The sequence below is a fragment of the Oreochromis aureus genome, linkage group 12 (genome assembly GCF_013358895.1).
Source record: "Oreochromis aureus strain Israel breed Guangdong linkage group 12, ZZ_aureus, whole genome shotgun sequence".
Classification (NCBI taxonomy): Eukaryota; Metazoa; Chordata; class Actinopteri; order Cichliformes; family Cichlidae; genus Oreochromis; species Oreochromis aureus.
Window position 1 is genome coordinate 37,066,052 of NC_052953.1, and position 18,342 is coordinate 37,084,393.

Consider the following 18,342-nt stretch of genomic DNA (forward strand, 5'->3'; position numbering starts at 1 on the left):
CACTAGGTGTGAATGTGCGAGTGAATGTGAGCGTGAATGGTTGTCTGTCCCTGTGTGTTGGCCCTGCGACAGACTGGCGACCTGTCCAGGGTGTACCCCGCCTCTCGCCCTATGACAGCTGGGATAGGCTCCAGCGCCCCCCGCGACCCTGGAAAGGATAAGCGGAAGCGAATGGATGGATGGAATGGATGGATGTGTGATCCTTCATTCTTAATATATTACCTGGACCACATCACCTTAGACATCCAGCATGATGATGTGTTTTCAAAGTGTTCCTTTAATTTTTTTTAGTTTTAAGTCAAGTCTTGATTTTCAGATATACAGCTACACATGTTAAATGGGTTGCACACATATTATGGAAGCACTTACTATGAACTGTAATTGGAGGAGTGACTGTTTGGTTCCACAGACCGTCCTCAAAATTAGAGTCTGGGTCATCTGAAGGTGCTGGCGAAGGTGGTGGGGGGACAAAGTTGGAGAGGGGGACGCCCTGAGTGAAGGAGTCCAGACACATAGAATCAAAGTATCTGGCAGCTAGGGTTTTGGAGTTATTGGCGTTGGGGTTGAGGGTTTGTGCCAGCTGGTCCAGGGTGCTGTTGAAGGGGGTCTTGAGGATACAAGTAGCACCGATACCCGAGGGCAGGCGGAAGGTGTTGATGATCTTCTGTGGGCTGGCGTCTGGTGACAGCTTGTTCCTGAGAGTGGACCAAAGATGTGTCAGTGACATTTCTTTCTGTTCCACTGTGTCAATGTTGACTTGAGCAAAATGCTGCTGTGCACCAGGATTTTGTTTAAAGTAACAGCTTATTTCAACATCTAAAGGCTCCAGTATTTGGATTAATAAGATTTCTCTTGGTTAACCTTGCTAAGCTCTGCTCGAGGTCGAGGTGACAGGACTCCATGGAGTAATATATAAGATTATTTGAATGAGTTAGTCCATGACCCTGAACCATAGTTATGCGTGGCACACTCATCGCTGACAGTCCTGCTAACACAAGGCTATATCATTTTTAACACAGGTCACTTTGGCACACACTGTTGTGTGTAAGGGTGACAGTGGCAGGCATAAACAATCAGCACATACATCTTCAATCATAAAAATGAGATGAAATCAGTTCCCTGGTCTCACTGCAGCCATCACACAACTTTAGCATGTGCCACATATACTGAAACAAATCCTTTCATTACTGATGTAGAGATGATTCACTACATGGCACCAGAAACCCTTTATATGTCTTGGTAGAGCTTTCTTATATGCAGCTGTTTACTAAGCAAGAGACAAGTTGGTACAGCAGTATGGGGACTTACGTAGGACAGTTATAATCAGGGCACCTACACTAATTAAACCTGACAGACAGTTTAGTATAAATAATATCAAGCATGTTGACTTTTGATTTGCTGTAAACATGACGCCATGTTCCAGTTTAATTCACAGAAATACTTGGTCAAACACAGTTTTTTGCCTACACACTGTTATTTGTCAATCAAGTTGCTGTACCTGCTTTACTTCAGGCTAGCTAGCACTGGAGTGAGCATAAACAGTTACTTTTTAGTGTTGAGTAATATAAAAGTGAAACACAAACAGTTTCTGTTTGGTAAATGTACAGCTGCTGAGTTTCACAGGGAAAAACCCAGAAATGTGTAGTAACTTCACTGTCAAAGAAACATCTGCAATATTTAGTTTTAATAATAAAAATCTGCACGAGTCATATGAGTTTATCAGTAAATTAAACATCATTCTACCTGTACTGGGGTCTGTCTTCATTGGCATAAGGGATGAAGTTGCCTCTCGGTTGGGTATAGTTATGATACTGAGATGGGGACAAGATCAAGGGTGGCAAATCTCCTGTAAAATAATTCACACAGAAAATTAATCCATTAATCAGGGATCTTTTTACATAGATTTTACAGCTAATTGTAAAAATAAAGTGCAATGAGCCCTAGAAACCATGTGCAAGGTCGACCCATGCATTCCATTAGTTTAGTAGCTCCACTGTTTTAACTGTTGAATGAATAAAATAAACAAATAATTTAAATATCTGCAATATCTACTGAAGTGAGCATGCTCACCAGCTACTGCTACCCTCCACCCTGGTATATCCCTCATTCTTCGTAGCTGGCTGCAGGAGTTCCACAATTTGAAAAGCAAAACGAGTCACATTGAGCCAAACTGTGACTCATAACAACAAGATGACAAAGTGATGCTTTCAGTCTATGATTATTGATGCCCTCCGTTTCTAAAAATGAAAGCATAAAATGATTATTTAACTACACTGCTCTGTTCATATATAAAATGTAAAATTTAAATTTAAACATGAATTAATTAATTGCTAGATCGTGCAATATGCACCAATTAATACAATACAATGAACAGGCATGGAGCACTGTGACTGTGCAACAATATGTATGTGAGTGTGTTTCTGCTACAAGTATGGGGGGGCTTCTAAACATTTCAGGTGATTAATGAGGTCAGTGAAAAGCTGCTGCAGGACACGGACATGAATCTCTAGCACTGTTTGTAAAACTCCTGGTCTTCCTCGCCATTCACGCTTTCCAAAAAAAAATCAACAATCATGGTGGCAGCGATCACAGTCTCGCCTGCTGACTAAATGTGCGGCATTACCCGTTTGACCCGCTGCATTCTGGTTCAGGTTACAGGTCAGTCAGGTTCCAGACCTCAAGACTCACAAACAGCTTCTTCCCCTGGGCCATTCAGACACTATCCCCCCACACCCCACCCTGCCAACCCACCTCAACAATCTGGTCTAAGTAACCCTCATCAGTCACTCACACATGGACTCAGAGTCCTTTGCACTACTTCTAAACGCTTTGCAACCTGTTCTCCAAAATGTGCTTTTCTGTTGTTTGTATATATTTGTTCCTGCTGTCTTACCATTGATACTCTATTGTCGTTGTCAATCGTGCAGGAGTAAAGGGCTATTCTATTCTATTACTCAGTTTCTCTGCTGCTAATCTTAGTGTACCCCCTTCATGATTCATTTTAATACTTTGGTTCAAACATTTGTCTTGTAAAGTTTTATCCACGTATTTTACATTTTCAAAACTGAACTTTAAGTTTTTATATTTTAGGAAGATGTTTACAAACAAAGACTGTTCGATGAATGTGAAATTGAATACAGTTTTATTTACATATGGCCAAATCACAACAACATATATCATCTAAACTGCTGAGAGCCAGCTTAGCCGTTCTAAATAGCTGTACTTGTAAAGTATTAAAAGCTCTGTACAAAACTGTATTCACCATAATCTAAATATTGAACTGTTTAACAGTATATAGACAACTTCTGCAGTCCTGTTTATCTTCTTGGTAAGGCAGGACAGCAGCAATATTAAAACCTACCAAAGAAGAAGTAAAATCTCACCAATCTCGGGCACAGATAATGCCACGGTCATGGCCACACAGACAAAGAAGGCAGGCAGGAGGATCTGAGAGAAGAGACCCTTGGTGTTCCTCTTGGCACAGTGAAACCTCTTGATAATAAGTCCATGAAATTGGCTTAATTTCAACCACCAACCCTCCAACTTGAATGTGCCCTGCCCTTCCAGCACCTCTGGCTCTGGTGACGAGGGGTTCTCTGCATCTCCTAAAGTGAAAAAGTGAAAACATGAAATAGACAAACTGACAAAATATTGAAGAGAACAGTAATCACAACGCCTGTCTGTATGATTCTGTAGTGCTCACACTATTTTGGTCACTATGAGCATTTTTATTCGAGAAGCATGAGCAAAACTTTTTAAAGAAAAAAAGATCTAAAGAAAAAAAAACTAAGAAAAAAACATTTAATATTGTAGCATTGTTACTTGTATTTATTAACTAATAAACTCATGAAAATATTCACCTAAATTTTGACAATATAAGTCACTAAAACCTGAAACAAGCTATGAGATTCATGGTTTTGAGCACTCTGTTTTCTAAACGTCTTTTCTAATGGAAGCATCTAAACTCATGATGAGAGTGATAACTGCGCGTTTTTATAAAACAAAAAGTCTATTCTTTCCATTAAAAATGTACTCAACTTTAAGTCATCTTAGATAAAGATTTAGATTTACAAGCTGTGCACACCTGTTTGTTCAGTTATCTTAAATTCTGTTAGACGTGAATGGAAGTGCCTGTGAACTGCCATGTTTATATCCCTCCACAGATATTCTGTCTGTGCTTTGGCTGACATTTTATCCATTCAAACATTGCATGTGTCAGGCAGTGGTCAGGGATGGAGGCTCTGGCAGTCTGATCCCCAGATATCGAGGCTGGCTGCTGGAACATGAAATGTCACCTCTCTGGTGGGGAAGGAGTCTGTGTTAGTGTGTGAGGTTGAGAGATACTGGCTAACTATAGCAAGATCAGCTCAACACATGGCTGTGGTTTGGAACCAGTCTCCTGGAGAGGTCCTGGACTGTTTACATCACTGCTCCATCTAGTCACTCTGTCATCTTACTTGGAGACTTCAACACTCACGTGGACAATGGCAGTGAAACCTGAAGGGGGGTGAATGATCCGAACCAGATCAGGGTTCTGTTTTTGGCTTCTGTGCAAATCACAGTTTGTTCATACTGAACACAATTTTTGAACATAAGGGTGCCCATATGCAGACATAGTACCAGAACACCTTAGGTTGGTGATGTCATGGTCGGGGGTCCTGTGTCTGTGGAGTCTGTGTGTGTGATGCTCGGGTAGCCACACCCCCAGGCTGGGCCATCACCAGCACACCTGCTTTCCATCAGGGTGATTACCTGAAGGACTACTTAACCCTGCGCTGACGGATGCTCCACGCCAGTCTGTTAATCACCTCTCTGTGGTAACTAGACCCCCGCGAAAATGTTGTGCTAATGTCTTATTTGAACTGCGTTAAATCTGCCTTCTTGTGTTTAGATTTCGATCCGGCGTCCAGTATCTGCCACCTGCCTGTCCTCCTGCTCGATTGGATCACCTGGTGCATCATCTGGCCTCATCACTAACTCCACGGATTTCCTTCCCACGGACTTTCACACTTTCCTCCCGAGCCCCACGGTCCCACTCTGATCGTAAGCCAACTACCCTAACCCTGTCTTGTTGTGTTCCCCTGCTTCCCGGCTCACTAGTAATTTTCTCCCCTTTCTGTTGCAGCCTCCCACGATCCCAATTCTGGCTTCCTCGCGTCATTTGTTTCCCCGGGTTTTTTCAGTTCCTCGTTTGCTTCTCTGGTTTTCCCGGGTCGCCTTTTGTTATTATAATAAAGTGTTTTTCCTGCTAGCACTTGAGTCTGCTTTTGGATCCTTTGGTGCTCGCGCGCCTCGGCACATGACAGTACGGCCTGGCCAGAATGGATCCAGCAGACCCAATACGCTCAGCTATTAGTAAGCAGGGTGCCATGCTCAGCCGGCACGATCAGTTACTTCAGTCGATTCAGAATCAGTTCCAAGAACTTAGCGAGACACAGGGCGAGATGCACGCAAAACAACCCGACCCAGCGTACCGTGGTGCGACGTCTCCGCCGCCGGAACCCTTCCATGGCGAATTGGACCAGTGTGGGGGGTTCCTTTTTCAGTGTACTCTTTTCTTCAGTCGCATGCCACTCGCCTTCCCCACTGATGCGGCCAAGATTTCCCACTTTGTGGGACTGTTGAGGGGAAGAGTGTTGGCGTGGGCTGATGCATATTTATCTTCCAACCCGATACATAGTGCGATTTCGATGACTTCCTTGAAGAATTTAAAGCAACCTTCTCTCCGGTTTCTGAGGATGATGCTGCTCAACAGCTATTGGAGCTCCGCCAAGGCAGGCGTAGTATTGCGGAATATTTGGTGGAGTTTCGCACCGTGGCAGCCGCCGTGGGCTGGCCCGATTCACCCCAAGGGGAATTTTCTTACGTTCCCTGAATGATCAAATGAAAGATCAACTCACATTTTACGAGGCAGCTAAATCATTCGAGGATTTGGTCTCTCTCGCCCGTAGAATAAATAAGCGCCTGCGGGAGAGAGAGACCGAACGGCGGCCCAAACCGCCGAAACCCGTGTTGCGCCCGGAGTTCTGCGTGTCACCGTCCCTGTCCCCGTTTGATTCCCCAGCAGCGTGCGCTCGCTCACCATCACCTCCTCCGCCGGAGCCGATGCAGATCGGGCGCTCTCGGCTCTTGCTGGAGGAGAGGGAATGCCAGTTCGAGCTTGTTCTGCCTAGCTAATTGTTTGAGATCGGCAGTCCCCGCTCCACCAACAAATCCGTCCCCACCTGTTTCACAAGCACCTGACATTTCCTCCATCCCACCCGAGTACCATGATTTACAGGAAGTGTTTAACAAGGACAAGGCTCGCTCCCTACCGCCTCATCGCCCATATGACTGCGCCATTGACTTGTTACCTGGAGCCCTGCTACCCTCTAGCAGGTTGTATAACCAGTCTCGCACTGAGAGGGAGTCGATGGAGAACTACATCCAAGAATCACTAGTGGCAGGTATTATTCGGCCCTCTTCTTCCCCAGTCGCTGCAGGCTTCTTCTTTGTGGGGAAAAAGGACGGTTCGTTGCGGCCGTGCATAGATTACCGGGGCTTAAATGACATCACAGTAAAGAACAAATGTCCTCTTCCGCTAATTAACTCTGTTTTTGAATCTCTCCAGGAAGCCACTGTCTTCACGAAGTTGGATCTGCGAAACGCATACCATCTGGTCCGGATAAGAGAAGGGGATGAGTGGAAGACTGCTTCTAACACTCCACTGGGCCACTTTGAGTATTTGGTCATGCCGTTCGGCTTAACAAATGCCCCTGCGGTTTGTTTTTGTATATTTGGATGACATCCTAATTTTTTCCAGGACCATGGAGGGGCATCGTGTTCACATCCGGAGTGTGCTGCAACGGTTACTGGAGAACAGACTATTTGACAAAGCAGAGAAATGTGAGTTCCACGCCTCATCAGTTTCCTTTTTGGGCTATATCTTAGCAGGAGGGCAGGTGAAGATGGACCCAGGAAAGATCAAGGCAGTTCTGGAGTGGCCAGTCTTGGATTTGCGGAAGAAGCTTCAACGCTTGCTCGGGTTTGCAAACTTCTACCAACGTTTCATCCGAAACTACAGTCAAGTCGCCACGCCTCTCACTCGCCTCACTTCTTCTAAGGTACCTTTCACCTGGCCCCCAGAGGCCCACACAGTGTTCACTAAGTTAAAAGAACTGTTCACTTTGGCGCCCGTTCTAGTCCACCCCGACACCACTAAACAATTCATCGTTGAGGTGGACGCGTCCGACACCGGAGTCAGGGCGGTTCTCTCTCAGCGGTCTGGGCCTCAAGGTAAGCTCCAGCCGTGCGCCTACTTCTCCCGCCGGCTCACTCCTACTGAAAGAAATTATGATGTAGGAGATAGGGAGCTCTTGGCCATAAAACTTGCTTTGGAAGAGTGGCACCACTGGCTAGAGGGAGCCGTGCAGCCTTCTCTCATATGGACTGACCATAAGAATCTGATTTATCTCAGGACTGCTAAAAGATTAAACTCCCGACAAGCCCGCTGGTCTCTGTTTTTTACCCGCTTTAACTTCACTCTCTCTTATCGCCCAGGCTCACGGAATGGCAAGCCAGATGCGCTCTCCCGTCAGTACTCCCCAGACACGGAAACATCGTCACCAACCACCATTCTCCCCCCCACCTGTGTGGTGGTCGCCCTCTCCTGGGATATTGAGGAGGTTATCCGCCAGGCCCTCCCGGGAGACCCCGACCCAGGTACTGGACCTCCCGGGCGATGTTTTGTCCCCGCTGCTGCCCGTGGAGCAGTAATTCACTGGATCCACACCGCACGTTTTTCATGTCACCCTGGTGTGAGTAGAACCATTGATCTTCTCAAACGACATTTCTGGTGGAAGACTTTAAGAAAGGATGTGAAGGAATACGTGTCTGCTTGCGCTGTTTGCGCCCACAATAAATTATCCACTAAGCACCGGGTAGGCCTGCTCCACCCGCTCACCACGCCTCACCGGCCTTGGTCTCATATTTCATTAGATTTCGTTACAGGTCTTCCCCATTCCTCGGGAAAGAGCGTCATCCTCACCATAACCGACCGATTCTCTAAAGCGGCTCACTTCGTTCCGCTTGCAAAACTACCCTCCGCCTCTGACACAGCCCAAGCCCTGATTGAGAATGTTTTCCGGCTCCATGGTATTCCCCTCGACATTGTCTCTGACCGGGGCCCGCAGTTTACCTCACAAGTGTGGAGGACCTTTTGTTCTATTCTGGGCGCGAGAGTTAGTTTAAGCTCTGGTTTCCACCCACAATCTAATGGCTAGACTGAGCGGCTTAACCAGGAGCTAGAGGCTGCGCTACGATGCGTAGCATCCCAAAACCCCACCTCCTGGGTCACCTATTTACCCTGGATGGAATACGCTCATAACTCACTTACCTCGTCTTCCACTGGTTTGTCCCCGTTCGAAGCTTCCCTTGGTTATCAGCCTCCACTTTTCCCTGAAAATGAACTCGATCTCGCAGTCCCCTCCACACGGCATCATCTCCGGCGCTGCCAGCGGGTCTGGCACAGGGTCCGCCAAGCTCTCCTGCGGACGAAGGAACAACACACGCCATGCCAACTGCCGTCGCACCCCCGCCCCCCGAGTACCAGCCAGGGCAGAAGGTCTGGCTAGCTGCCAAGAATGTTCCGCTGCGCGTGTCATCCCAGAAACTAGCCCCCTGCTTCATCGGTGCGTATGAAATTGATGCTGTCATTAACCCAGCGGCAGTTTGGCTCAAGCTCCCTGTTTCCTGGCGCATACATCCCACGTTCCACGTTTCCCAGATCAAACCTGTCCACCACAGCCCGTTGTGCCCTCCGTCCGAGCCCCCTCCCGCCCAGCTTATCGACGGTCACCCGGCCTATACGATCCGGCGGATCGTGGATGCGCGCCGGCGCGGGCGGGGGTGGCAGTACCTGGTGGATTGGGAGGGGTACGGTCCTGAGGACCGTCTCTGGGTTCCACGGTCCTTCATTCTGGATCCGTCCCTCATTGCTGACTTCCGCGCTTCTCTCCCCAGGCAGCACTCCGGTCGGTCACCAGGGGGCGACCCTTGAGGGGGGGGTACTGTCATGGTCAGTGGTCCTGTGTCTGTGGAGTCTGTGTGTGTGATGCTCGGGTAGCCACACCCCCAGGCTGGGCCATCACCAGCACACCTGCTTTCCATCAGGGTGATTACCTGAAGGACTACTTAACCCTGCGCTGACGGATGCTCCACGCCAGTCCGTTAATCACCTCTCTGTGGTAACTAGACCCCCGCGAAAGTGTTGTGCTAATGTCTTATTTGAACTGCGTTAAATCTGCCTTCTTGTGTTTAGATTTCGATCCGGCGTCCAGTATCTGCCACCTGCCTGTCCTCCTGCTCGATTGGATCACCCGGTGCATCATCTGGCCTCATCACTAACTTTCTGTAACTAACTTTGGGATTTCCTTCCCACGGACTTTCACACTTTCCTCCCGAGCCCCACGGTCCCACTCCGATCGTAAGCCAACTACTCTAACCCTGTCTTGTTGTGTTCACCTGCTTCCCGGCTCACTAGTAATTTTCTCCCCTTTCTGTTGCAGCCTCCCACGATCCCGATTCTGGCTTCCTCGCATCATTTGTTTCCCCGGGTTTTTTCAGTTCCTCGTTTGCTTCTCTGGTTTTCCCGGGTCGCCTTTTGTTATTATAATAAAGTGTTTTTCCTGCTAGCACTTAAGTCTGCTTTTGGATCCTTTGGTGCTCGCGCTCCTCGGCACATGCCAGGTGATCAGTTTTCTTATTGTATTATCAGATTTCTGATCTATCCAGAACATTCACATGAAGAGAGTGGCTAGAGCTGTCAACTGACCACTGCCTGGTAATGAGTTGTGTAATGGAATTTCTTTCACCTATGTGTTAATCACGTTATTGTAATGCCTTGGTGATTTTAGCATGTCTGACACTCATACTTAAGACAAATGGTAGGGGGTGTAGTAAGGATGTTGCGGGAAGCAGGAACTCCAGAGGACCAGTCTTTTGTCTCTTCAAGGACTCTGGGAGGTAGCAAGGGAGTGTAAACCTTAAGGTGTGAAACAGCTGTGTACTGCCTTTTGTTCCTGGAGAAGGTATTTAACTGAGAGCCACACTACTCTCAGTGAGACTCTGCTGACTGTCTGTCCCGCGGACATGCAGGCTCTCCATCAAGCTTGGTTGTCTGTTCTGTGTGCTTTGATTAAAGAATGTTGGCTACCGCTCACCGCTCATCTGCAGGCTTTATTTAAGTGGAAAAACTTCCACAACAGAATGGCGCTGTGAGCAGGGTGGTCCGTGTGGTCGCTGAACAACGGTTCCGTGGACGGGCTGATCACCCCTGAGGGAAAAGGTACCTTTGTCCTACCGGCTGTTGAAGCAAAGGAAATGGAGGAGTCACGGAGCCGTGTGTTTTAGCCACCACCGAGATCATCGATTTTGAGGGGACTCCTGCAGATGGGTGAGTTGTAGCTAACTTGTATACAGTCATGGAGAGTTTTTGTCTGGCCGAGGGGGGGAACGCTGGCCGACTCCGGAGTTCGAGTCTCCGGAGGGAAAAATCCTGGTGGTTTGAGACCCCAGGCCTGTGTTCGGGTTTTTGTCCAGCACAGGGACGGTAATTAAAATCCACCGTCGGGAAAAATCCTGGTGGTTTGAGACCCCAGGCTTGTGTTGGGAACGGCCCATCACAAGGACAGTGGCTCGAGCACGCAGTTGGGGAGAAGCCGGCCCAGACCTGTGTTCGGTCCAAGTACGCCACAGGAACGGCGGTTCGGGTACACTGTTGGGAATCATTTCTGCGTACTACAGTGCGTGAAATGACGGTATTTTAGCACTTTTCTGCCGGTAAGGGAAGAAGGCCATTGCAGAGGACGCTCTGAATGTAAAGGGAAACTGGATCCAGTAAAGCGGCAGGCCTTCCACCAGGCGGCCAGGGACAAAACTCAATGTTTGACTGTATGGTAAGAACTGAGTAAATGTGTGGTGTGTAAGATTGCAGAGAATGGGTGTGTGGGAAAAGTTGACGTGTGTGTAAAAAAAAAAAAAAAAAAAAAAAAAAAAACAGTGAAAAATGGGAACAAAAACAAGAAAAGGAAAAAAAAAAAGAGAGGAGTGTAGAAATGTGTGTAAAAATTGTTTCCAACTAGCGGGAGAGGGTGGTACTGCAGGCCACCAGCTCCCCTAGGGTGGACACACAAGAATTTCGCAGACTTGTTGATGAAAATAAGCAAAATAGGAAGAGGGTTTGGTGTTTTTCAGTGTAGAACAACTACAATCTCTCTGGGTTTTTAAGAAAGGGGACTTCAGAACCAGAGAGGGGAGACGTGTTTCTTTAAGCAGTGATAAGAATGATCAAAATGTCTCAGTGTGTCACTTGCAGGTGAAGAGCAGACCCTGATCAATTTTTCACGTGCAGCAGTCGGAAGAAATTATAGGTTAACATCATTAGAAACACTCAAGCCAAGTTTTGGCTGAATTGTTTTACAGCTTAACTTCCATGTCTTTGTCATTCTGAGAACACAAACTCCAAGAATCTCTCCCTGAAGACAAGAAATGCAGTTCCAGAACAACGAGGTGGATATCAAGAGCTCACAGCAGTATCCTGAGCAGTGAAGAAAAGGTCCAGCAGCAGCAGCTGTGCAAGACAGCGACAGCCAGGAGAAAAATGGCATCATCATGACTGGATGGATGGATGTGCATTTCCAACGAGCTGCAACTTCACTGTGTGTGAATGGACCTTTGAAAAGACTGAGTTGGACATTTGCCACTTTTGGAGCAAAATGGCAAGATGAAACAGTGGAAAACACAGGACAAAGCTGAAAGACAACTGACTCACTGGACTGCTGCAAGGGAGGAGAGATGAGATGAGACCACAGTGGAAGGAGCAGGGGAGAACATGGAGAACATGGCTGTTTTAGTGTGGGAAATGAAATTTGGGTTTAGGAAACTGGGAAGAAAAACGACTGCCTTGTGTGGAGAATTGAAAAGTGTCTGGAGCACCGCAAAGAGGAGAGGTACACAAAAATTACACAAACAGAAAAATGCATTAATCCTACTAACACAAACACACATGCAATGAAGCTCATGAAGACCAAATAGCATTTTAAGCATGCATTTCTGTTACCATCATCTTGTCCGGTTCACTTAGTGGGTTAAGAAGTGATACATAGACTAGTGAACTAGTATTATTTTGGGGAAGGATGATTGAATTATTGCAGGGGTGAACAGAATGCTGCAGGGGGGTCAGATGAGTGGGGACTAATAGATTATTGAGTTTCTTGTTTCTGATGTGTGGGGGAGGTCTTATCATGACATACATCTGGGTACATGGGGGAAAACAAAACTCATTATCTAATAGAATATTGTTGTGTGAGGTGTGACTGGTGGATGAAAGTTTTGGGGATTATGCATTTTCTTTTGGTACCACTTTGAAACTGCCAATTAGTTTTGTTTGGATCTATCATTCTAAGAGCATTCTTAGACAACTTCTAAAAAGAGACCTTCATATTTTTTGATTTTTAACAGTGCACTGAGATATTTTTTTTTGTTTGTTTAGCAATTTTCTCTTTTTGAAGCAGGCCTGCAATATCGGGATCGAAAGCGCTACACAACATGTTGAACAATTGCAAGTGAGTTTCTCCAAAAATTGAAATGGGCTCGGGAGAAAGCCACTTATTTGGGACAATCAGAAAACAAGTCCCTGCCAAAAAGGATTCAGCGAGGTAATCCAGTCTAAATTCTTTTTTTCTTCTTTGAAATGACGTCATTGCTGGCAGTAGAAACTTATTGCATCACGAAAGGTTCTACTGTCAGCAAATAAAAAATGGGGACTGACTGGACTGACAAAAGCTTGACTGACTTGACACCAGTATGCAAGATTGCACCTCCACCTTGACCTGACAAAAGGGTGGATGTATGTATGTATGTTTCTTTTTACAGGAGCAGAAAGGTGACAGCAACAGGTTGCACGAGCTTTTGGGCCGTGCTGATTTAACCTTTTAATCGCCACTTTCTGTGTCTTTGAATTTACCAGCAGTGTGTTATTCATGACCTTGTATTGTTTACAGTGCAGAGGTCACTGTGAGAAAGTGTGCATACAGATGCGCTGCGCTAACATCTATTTTTCCACAGCAGAGGGCTAATCATATGATCCAATCACATGATTTACAGCAGGACACACCGCTGGCTAATGTTTTACCTTTTCTTAAGACAGGGCCTGGAGTGAAACTACTCCAGGGGAGAATCCCTGGGAATTTTAAAGAGACAATGCACAACTTCATTGTGCATGTCTAATTGTGCTAAGCTGACATAGGGCAAAAGAGGGTTTTCCGTGGAAGTTTTCATTTTTAAATTGCAGAGACCGTGACATGAGGGATATGGAAGAAGAAACTGAAGTGCAGATACAGACCATGACTGGGAGAGAATGCTTCAAGAGGACCAGTGAGAAGCAGGGACCATCTCCAGGACAACTGATAAACAACAGTGGGCTGCACCACTGGGCTTCTAAAGGATCGTCATGAGGAGATTTTGAACAGCAAAATCTTAAAATAAAATGAAAGAATTTCACCGTTGACATTGAGGAAGACAACTAAGGTGTACGACGTGCTCTGCCTTAAATCTACAGCCGCGTTGGAACAGAAATCGAGGGATGAAGAGAGCGTGCCAAGCTCCAAAGTTGACAGCACAGAGGAAGATCAGCGTTGGAATTATAACTCTGTAAATGGCACAGACACCAGGAGCCATGACCGGGGACTAGGAATGACCATCTAATGCTTTTTCACTTTGCCATGCAAAGTATTTTGACACTCTGGAGAAGACCTTTCCTCTGTATCATTGTTGTTGCCATTTGCATGTGAGAGCTTAGATTGTGGGGAAGATTAAAAATGAACAAAGGGTGGTGAGAGAACAGTGAAGTGAGGATACACAGTGTGAAACTCCTTTAAGTGTACAATAATGTTGATGTGATGTACAGAATGTCGGGAAAGAAATTCTGGTATTATTGTGATTCTTGATTTAAGAATCAAAGGGTGGGATTGTAATGGAATTTCTTTCACTTATGTGTTAATCACGTTATTGTAATGCCTTGGTGATTTTAGCATGTCTGACACTCATACTTAAGACAAATGGTAGGGGGTGTAGTAAGGATGTTGCGGGAAGCAGGAACTCCAGAGGACCAGTCTTTTGTCTCTTCAAGGACTCTGGGAGGTAGCAAGGGAGTGTAAACCTTAAGGTGTGAAACAGCTGTGTACTGCCTTTTGTTCCTGGAGAAGGTATTTAACTGAGAGCCACACTACTCTCAGTGAGACTCTGCTGACCGTCTGTCCCGCGGACATGCAGGCTCTCCACAAGCTTGGTTGTATGTTCTGTGTGCTTTGATTAAAGAATGTTGGCTACCGCTCACCGCTCACCTGCAGGCTTTATTTAAGTGGAAAAACTTCCACAACAGTTGGATCAGGTGGTGGGGGAGGATATTGAACCTGGCACGCCTAAATGTATTGTGAGAGTGCCCTGGGAATGCCTGGCAGAGGCTCCGTTCTGTGAATTCTTCAACTCACACCTCTGGCAGAACGTTGACAGCAGTCTGAAGGAGGCTGGGGACACTGAGTCTATATCAACCATACTCTCCACCTCCATTGCTGAGGCTGCGACAAAGAGGTTATTGCCTGTTGTGGTGGTAATCCCTGAACCAAATGGTGAACAGAGGAGGTAAGGGTAAACCTCAAGCTGAAGAAGAATTTTTATTGGGCTTAGTAGACAGTGGGCAGCTGATGGTTACCAGCAGACCAAGAGAATGCAGCTCGTCCAGTAGCTGAAGCAAAAACTTGGTTGCTGCAGCAGTTTGATGAGGCAATGGAAAGAGACTTTCAGTTTGTTTTGAAGCAATTCTGGCAAACGAGTGATACATGAGGGGAAAGCAGAGCACTACTTACACAGTGTGTAGTGGGTGTGGGTGCTGCTGACTTGAACTAATGACGTAGTCAGGCATTGCAAAGGAATACTTTAAACGTGTTAATCCACTGACACATCTTCTGTAGAGGACCCAGAGCCTGGCCATGCCCTTGGGGTGGAGGAGGTTTGCCCTGAGTTAGTAAAGGCTCCAAATCTTGTAGGGCTGTCTTGATTGATACTCCTCTGCAGCACTGCATGGAGATCTGGGGTGGTGATTCCTATCTTTAAGAAGGGGGGGGATCAGAGAGTTTCCTTCAATTCAATTCAATTTTATTTATACAGCGCCAAATCACAACAACAGTCGCCTCAAGCTGCATTATATTGTAAGGTAGACCCTACAATAATACATACAGAGAAAAACCCAACAATCATATGACCCCCTATGAGCAAGCACTTTGGCGACAGTAGGAAGGAAAAACTCCCTTTTAACAGGAAGAAACCTCCGGCAGAACCAGGCTCAGGGAGGGGCGGGGCCATCTGCTGCGACCGGTTGGGGTGAGAGAAGGAAGACAGGATAAAGACATGCTGTGGATAATTACAAGGGGGTCACACTCCTCAGCTTCCCTCGAAAGGTCTATTCTCAGGGACAGTTTGTCCATTAGTCAAACCTCAGATGCAGGATGGAACAATGCACTTTTCTCAGTCTAGAGCCGCTACTTCTCCATATCAGAAGAACATATCAGACATCTGACAAGGATGCTGCCTGGGTACCTCCTAGGTGAGGTATTGTCAGCATGTCCCATCGACAGGAGGCTTTGGAGCAAGTCCGTAACACACTGGTGGGGTGAGGTGGCTGGGGAGGGGGAGATCAGGGCTTTTCTGCTTAGGCTGTTGCCCCCATAACAAGAGAGGGAAGGATGGACGGATGATTGACTTGTTCTTTTATTAAGGTCATTTTTCTCCCAAATTTTAGATTCACTGTCACTCTGCATCATCTGGTCTCCAGCCATCATTTCTTGACACATTTTAAAGATGCTAAAACCAGTAGAGTGCACCACGCCATCATTTGCCTCAACAGAGTAAGAGAATGGTTTTGTAAAGATTTTTTTTTAATAAACCAGCAAAAAACAAACAAAAACATGTTTTCAATTTGTGTATTAATTAATGAAGGATATGGCAAAGAACAATCAAACAAGAGCACAACTGCTGTTGTTGTTATCTTACCCTGGAGGCTAGCACAGTCAGCCCCCTGTCTGTTGTCAAAGAGTGGACAGTAATCTCCATAGAAGTCGGTATATAGCCCTCCTTCATCGCCTCTTACTGAGCCGACAGATGAGGAGGACATTAGAGAAGACTGGCTCTGGCTTAGTGTGGAGCACTTCACCAGATTGTTTAGTTCCACCGTTGGCTTTTCAGGCTCCACTTGGGATCCTGTCTCACACTGTGGTCCCCCAAAACCTTCTGAACCGATTGACGATTTCCCTACAGAGCTCCCTCCTGGTGAACCCTTTATGTCTGCCCAGAGATAATAGGAGTGGGAAAAAGGTAATCATGTCAGCCATGTGCCAACTGATGAACTCAAAACACACATATGAACATATAAGAAACATGCGCTCACCAGCATCACTGTTTTCAAGAGACTGGTCCTCTTCAGACACTTTGAGAAAGACCTCCTCTAAGGTGGTGTCCATTACCCCAAAGCTAGTCAGTGCCAGAGTGTCCAGGCTCTTCTCTAAAGCCTGGAGGTACAAAGGCAAATTGGTATATAAGGCAAAATGAGAGTTTGTACACTTCTAACAAGCTTCAAAGACAATCTTTATGTATGACCACCTTTATTCTTCAGCACAGCCTGAACTCTTTAAGGCAAGCTTTCTTTTATTTTATTCTGAAGTAGTCTTCAGTTATACAGGCTTTTTAAAGAATATTCCAAAGCTTATCTGTGGATGTTTGCTGCCTTTTTCTTCATTCTCTGTCAAGATCATTCCACACCGCTACAATAATATTAAGTTCCTGGGTCTGAGCAGGTCAGTGAATGGCTGATAGTGTTTCACTGGGGATTTGTCTATCCAGATATGCTTTTACTGCACGGCAGTATGTTTGGGATCACTAAAAAATTAAGCTATTGCCACTGCTTACCAGATGGTACTAGATCAAATCCTGTCAGTACTTTTCCCCCTTTCATATTTCCATCTATTTGTACAAAATCGCCAACACTGCTGGCTTAATTGTCACCTCAAACTATGAGATCGACCTGTAAAACATCATAACAAATTTATGTCCAGATGTTTTAAAGGTCAGTAAATATGCTCACCCTTCTTTTGATTGCTATAAACTGATGATTTGATACAAAAATGAAACACTTGGCTTCATTGTTAAGGTCTGTTTCAGTCTAGTTCTTGCACAACTTGGCATACTTCCTTAAGAATGGCTTCTTGACAGCCACTCTTACAGTGAGATCATTTCTGATGAGACTTCAGCAAGGATGCTGAAGTCTCATCAGCCCGTCATTTGATTGGTCAAATGACGGGCTGGGTGCATGTAGTCCTATGTCAGGTGCTGTATTTTTTCCCCGTTTGTAAAGGACATGGCTTTTAGATACTGTTCATCTGCTACGGGTAGTTTTCATACTTGTTATTAACCTCTGTCTCTCTTCCACAGCATGTCTTTATCCTGTCTTCCTTCTCTCACCCCAACCGGTCGCAGCAGATGGCCCCGCCCCTCCCTGAGCCTGGTTCTGCCGGAGGTTTCTTCCTGTTAAAAGGGAGTTTTTCCTTTCCACTGTTGCCAAAGTGCTTGCTCATAGGGGGCCATATGATTGTTGACTTTTTCTCTGTATGTATTATTGTAGGGTCTACCTTACAATATAATGCTCTTTGAGGCGACTGTTGTTCGGTGCTATATAAATAAAACTGAATTGAATTGAATTTTGTAGGCCTTTATGGGTCTTCTTTTGTCCACTTGTCCAGTTTGTCCATTTCTTTGAAGACACTGCACACCATGCTAAGATCTGCCAAGGTTTTGGGGTACTACAGCATTGTTAAAAAGTATTTACCCTCTTCCTGTTTTTTGTTTTTTTTAATGTCACACTTACAGCCATAGTCCTGGGTCTTTGTACTAGCATTTTGAGTTCAACATTTTAGTACTACCTATCACTCTGTGGTTTCCACATCTTTGTTCTTTATTTATGTCATTTTAAGTTTTTATTATATCCCATTTAGTTTTTTCATTCTCAGTTTTGGCTGTCTCCTTTTTGGAACATGTATATTTGGCTAGGCCTGAGCCTGGGCCTTGCTGAGCCCTGCCCACTGCAGGCCATGGTCATGGAGGGTGGGGGTTTCCCCTCCCTACTGCTACTCATTTGTAGTTGCTTCCCTTGGCTTGGGCCTCTTTGGTGCCCGGTGGGGGGTCTGCTCGGTGCAGGCCAAATCCATCCATTCATCCATCCATCGATTATTAATCCACGGCCCTCTTCCACAGTTG

At 45.9% G+C, this 18,342-nt stretch overlaps 1 protein-coding gene across 1 annotated transcript in view; it reads right to left on the bottom strand.

The window, feature by feature from the left end:
• Positions 1-18,342, bottom strand: part of abca2 (ATP-binding cassette, sub-family A (ABC1), member 2) — a 167,218-nt gene that overhangs the window by 47,362 nt on the left and 101,514 nt on the right. The window contains exons 26-30 of the mRNA XM_039620969.1: positions 16,481-16,601; positions 16,087-16,377; positions 3,384-3,605; positions 1,744-1,846; positions 370-695 (exon numbers count right to left, since the gene is read on the bottom strand). Coding sequence (XP_039476903.1) covers positions 370-695; positions 1,744-1,846; positions 3,384-3,605; positions 16,087-16,377; positions 16,481-16,601 — 1,063 coding nt within the window. The remainder of the gene's footprint in view (positions 1-369; positions 696-1,743; positions 1,847-3,383; positions 3,606-16,086; positions 16,378-16,480; positions 16,602-18,342) is intronic.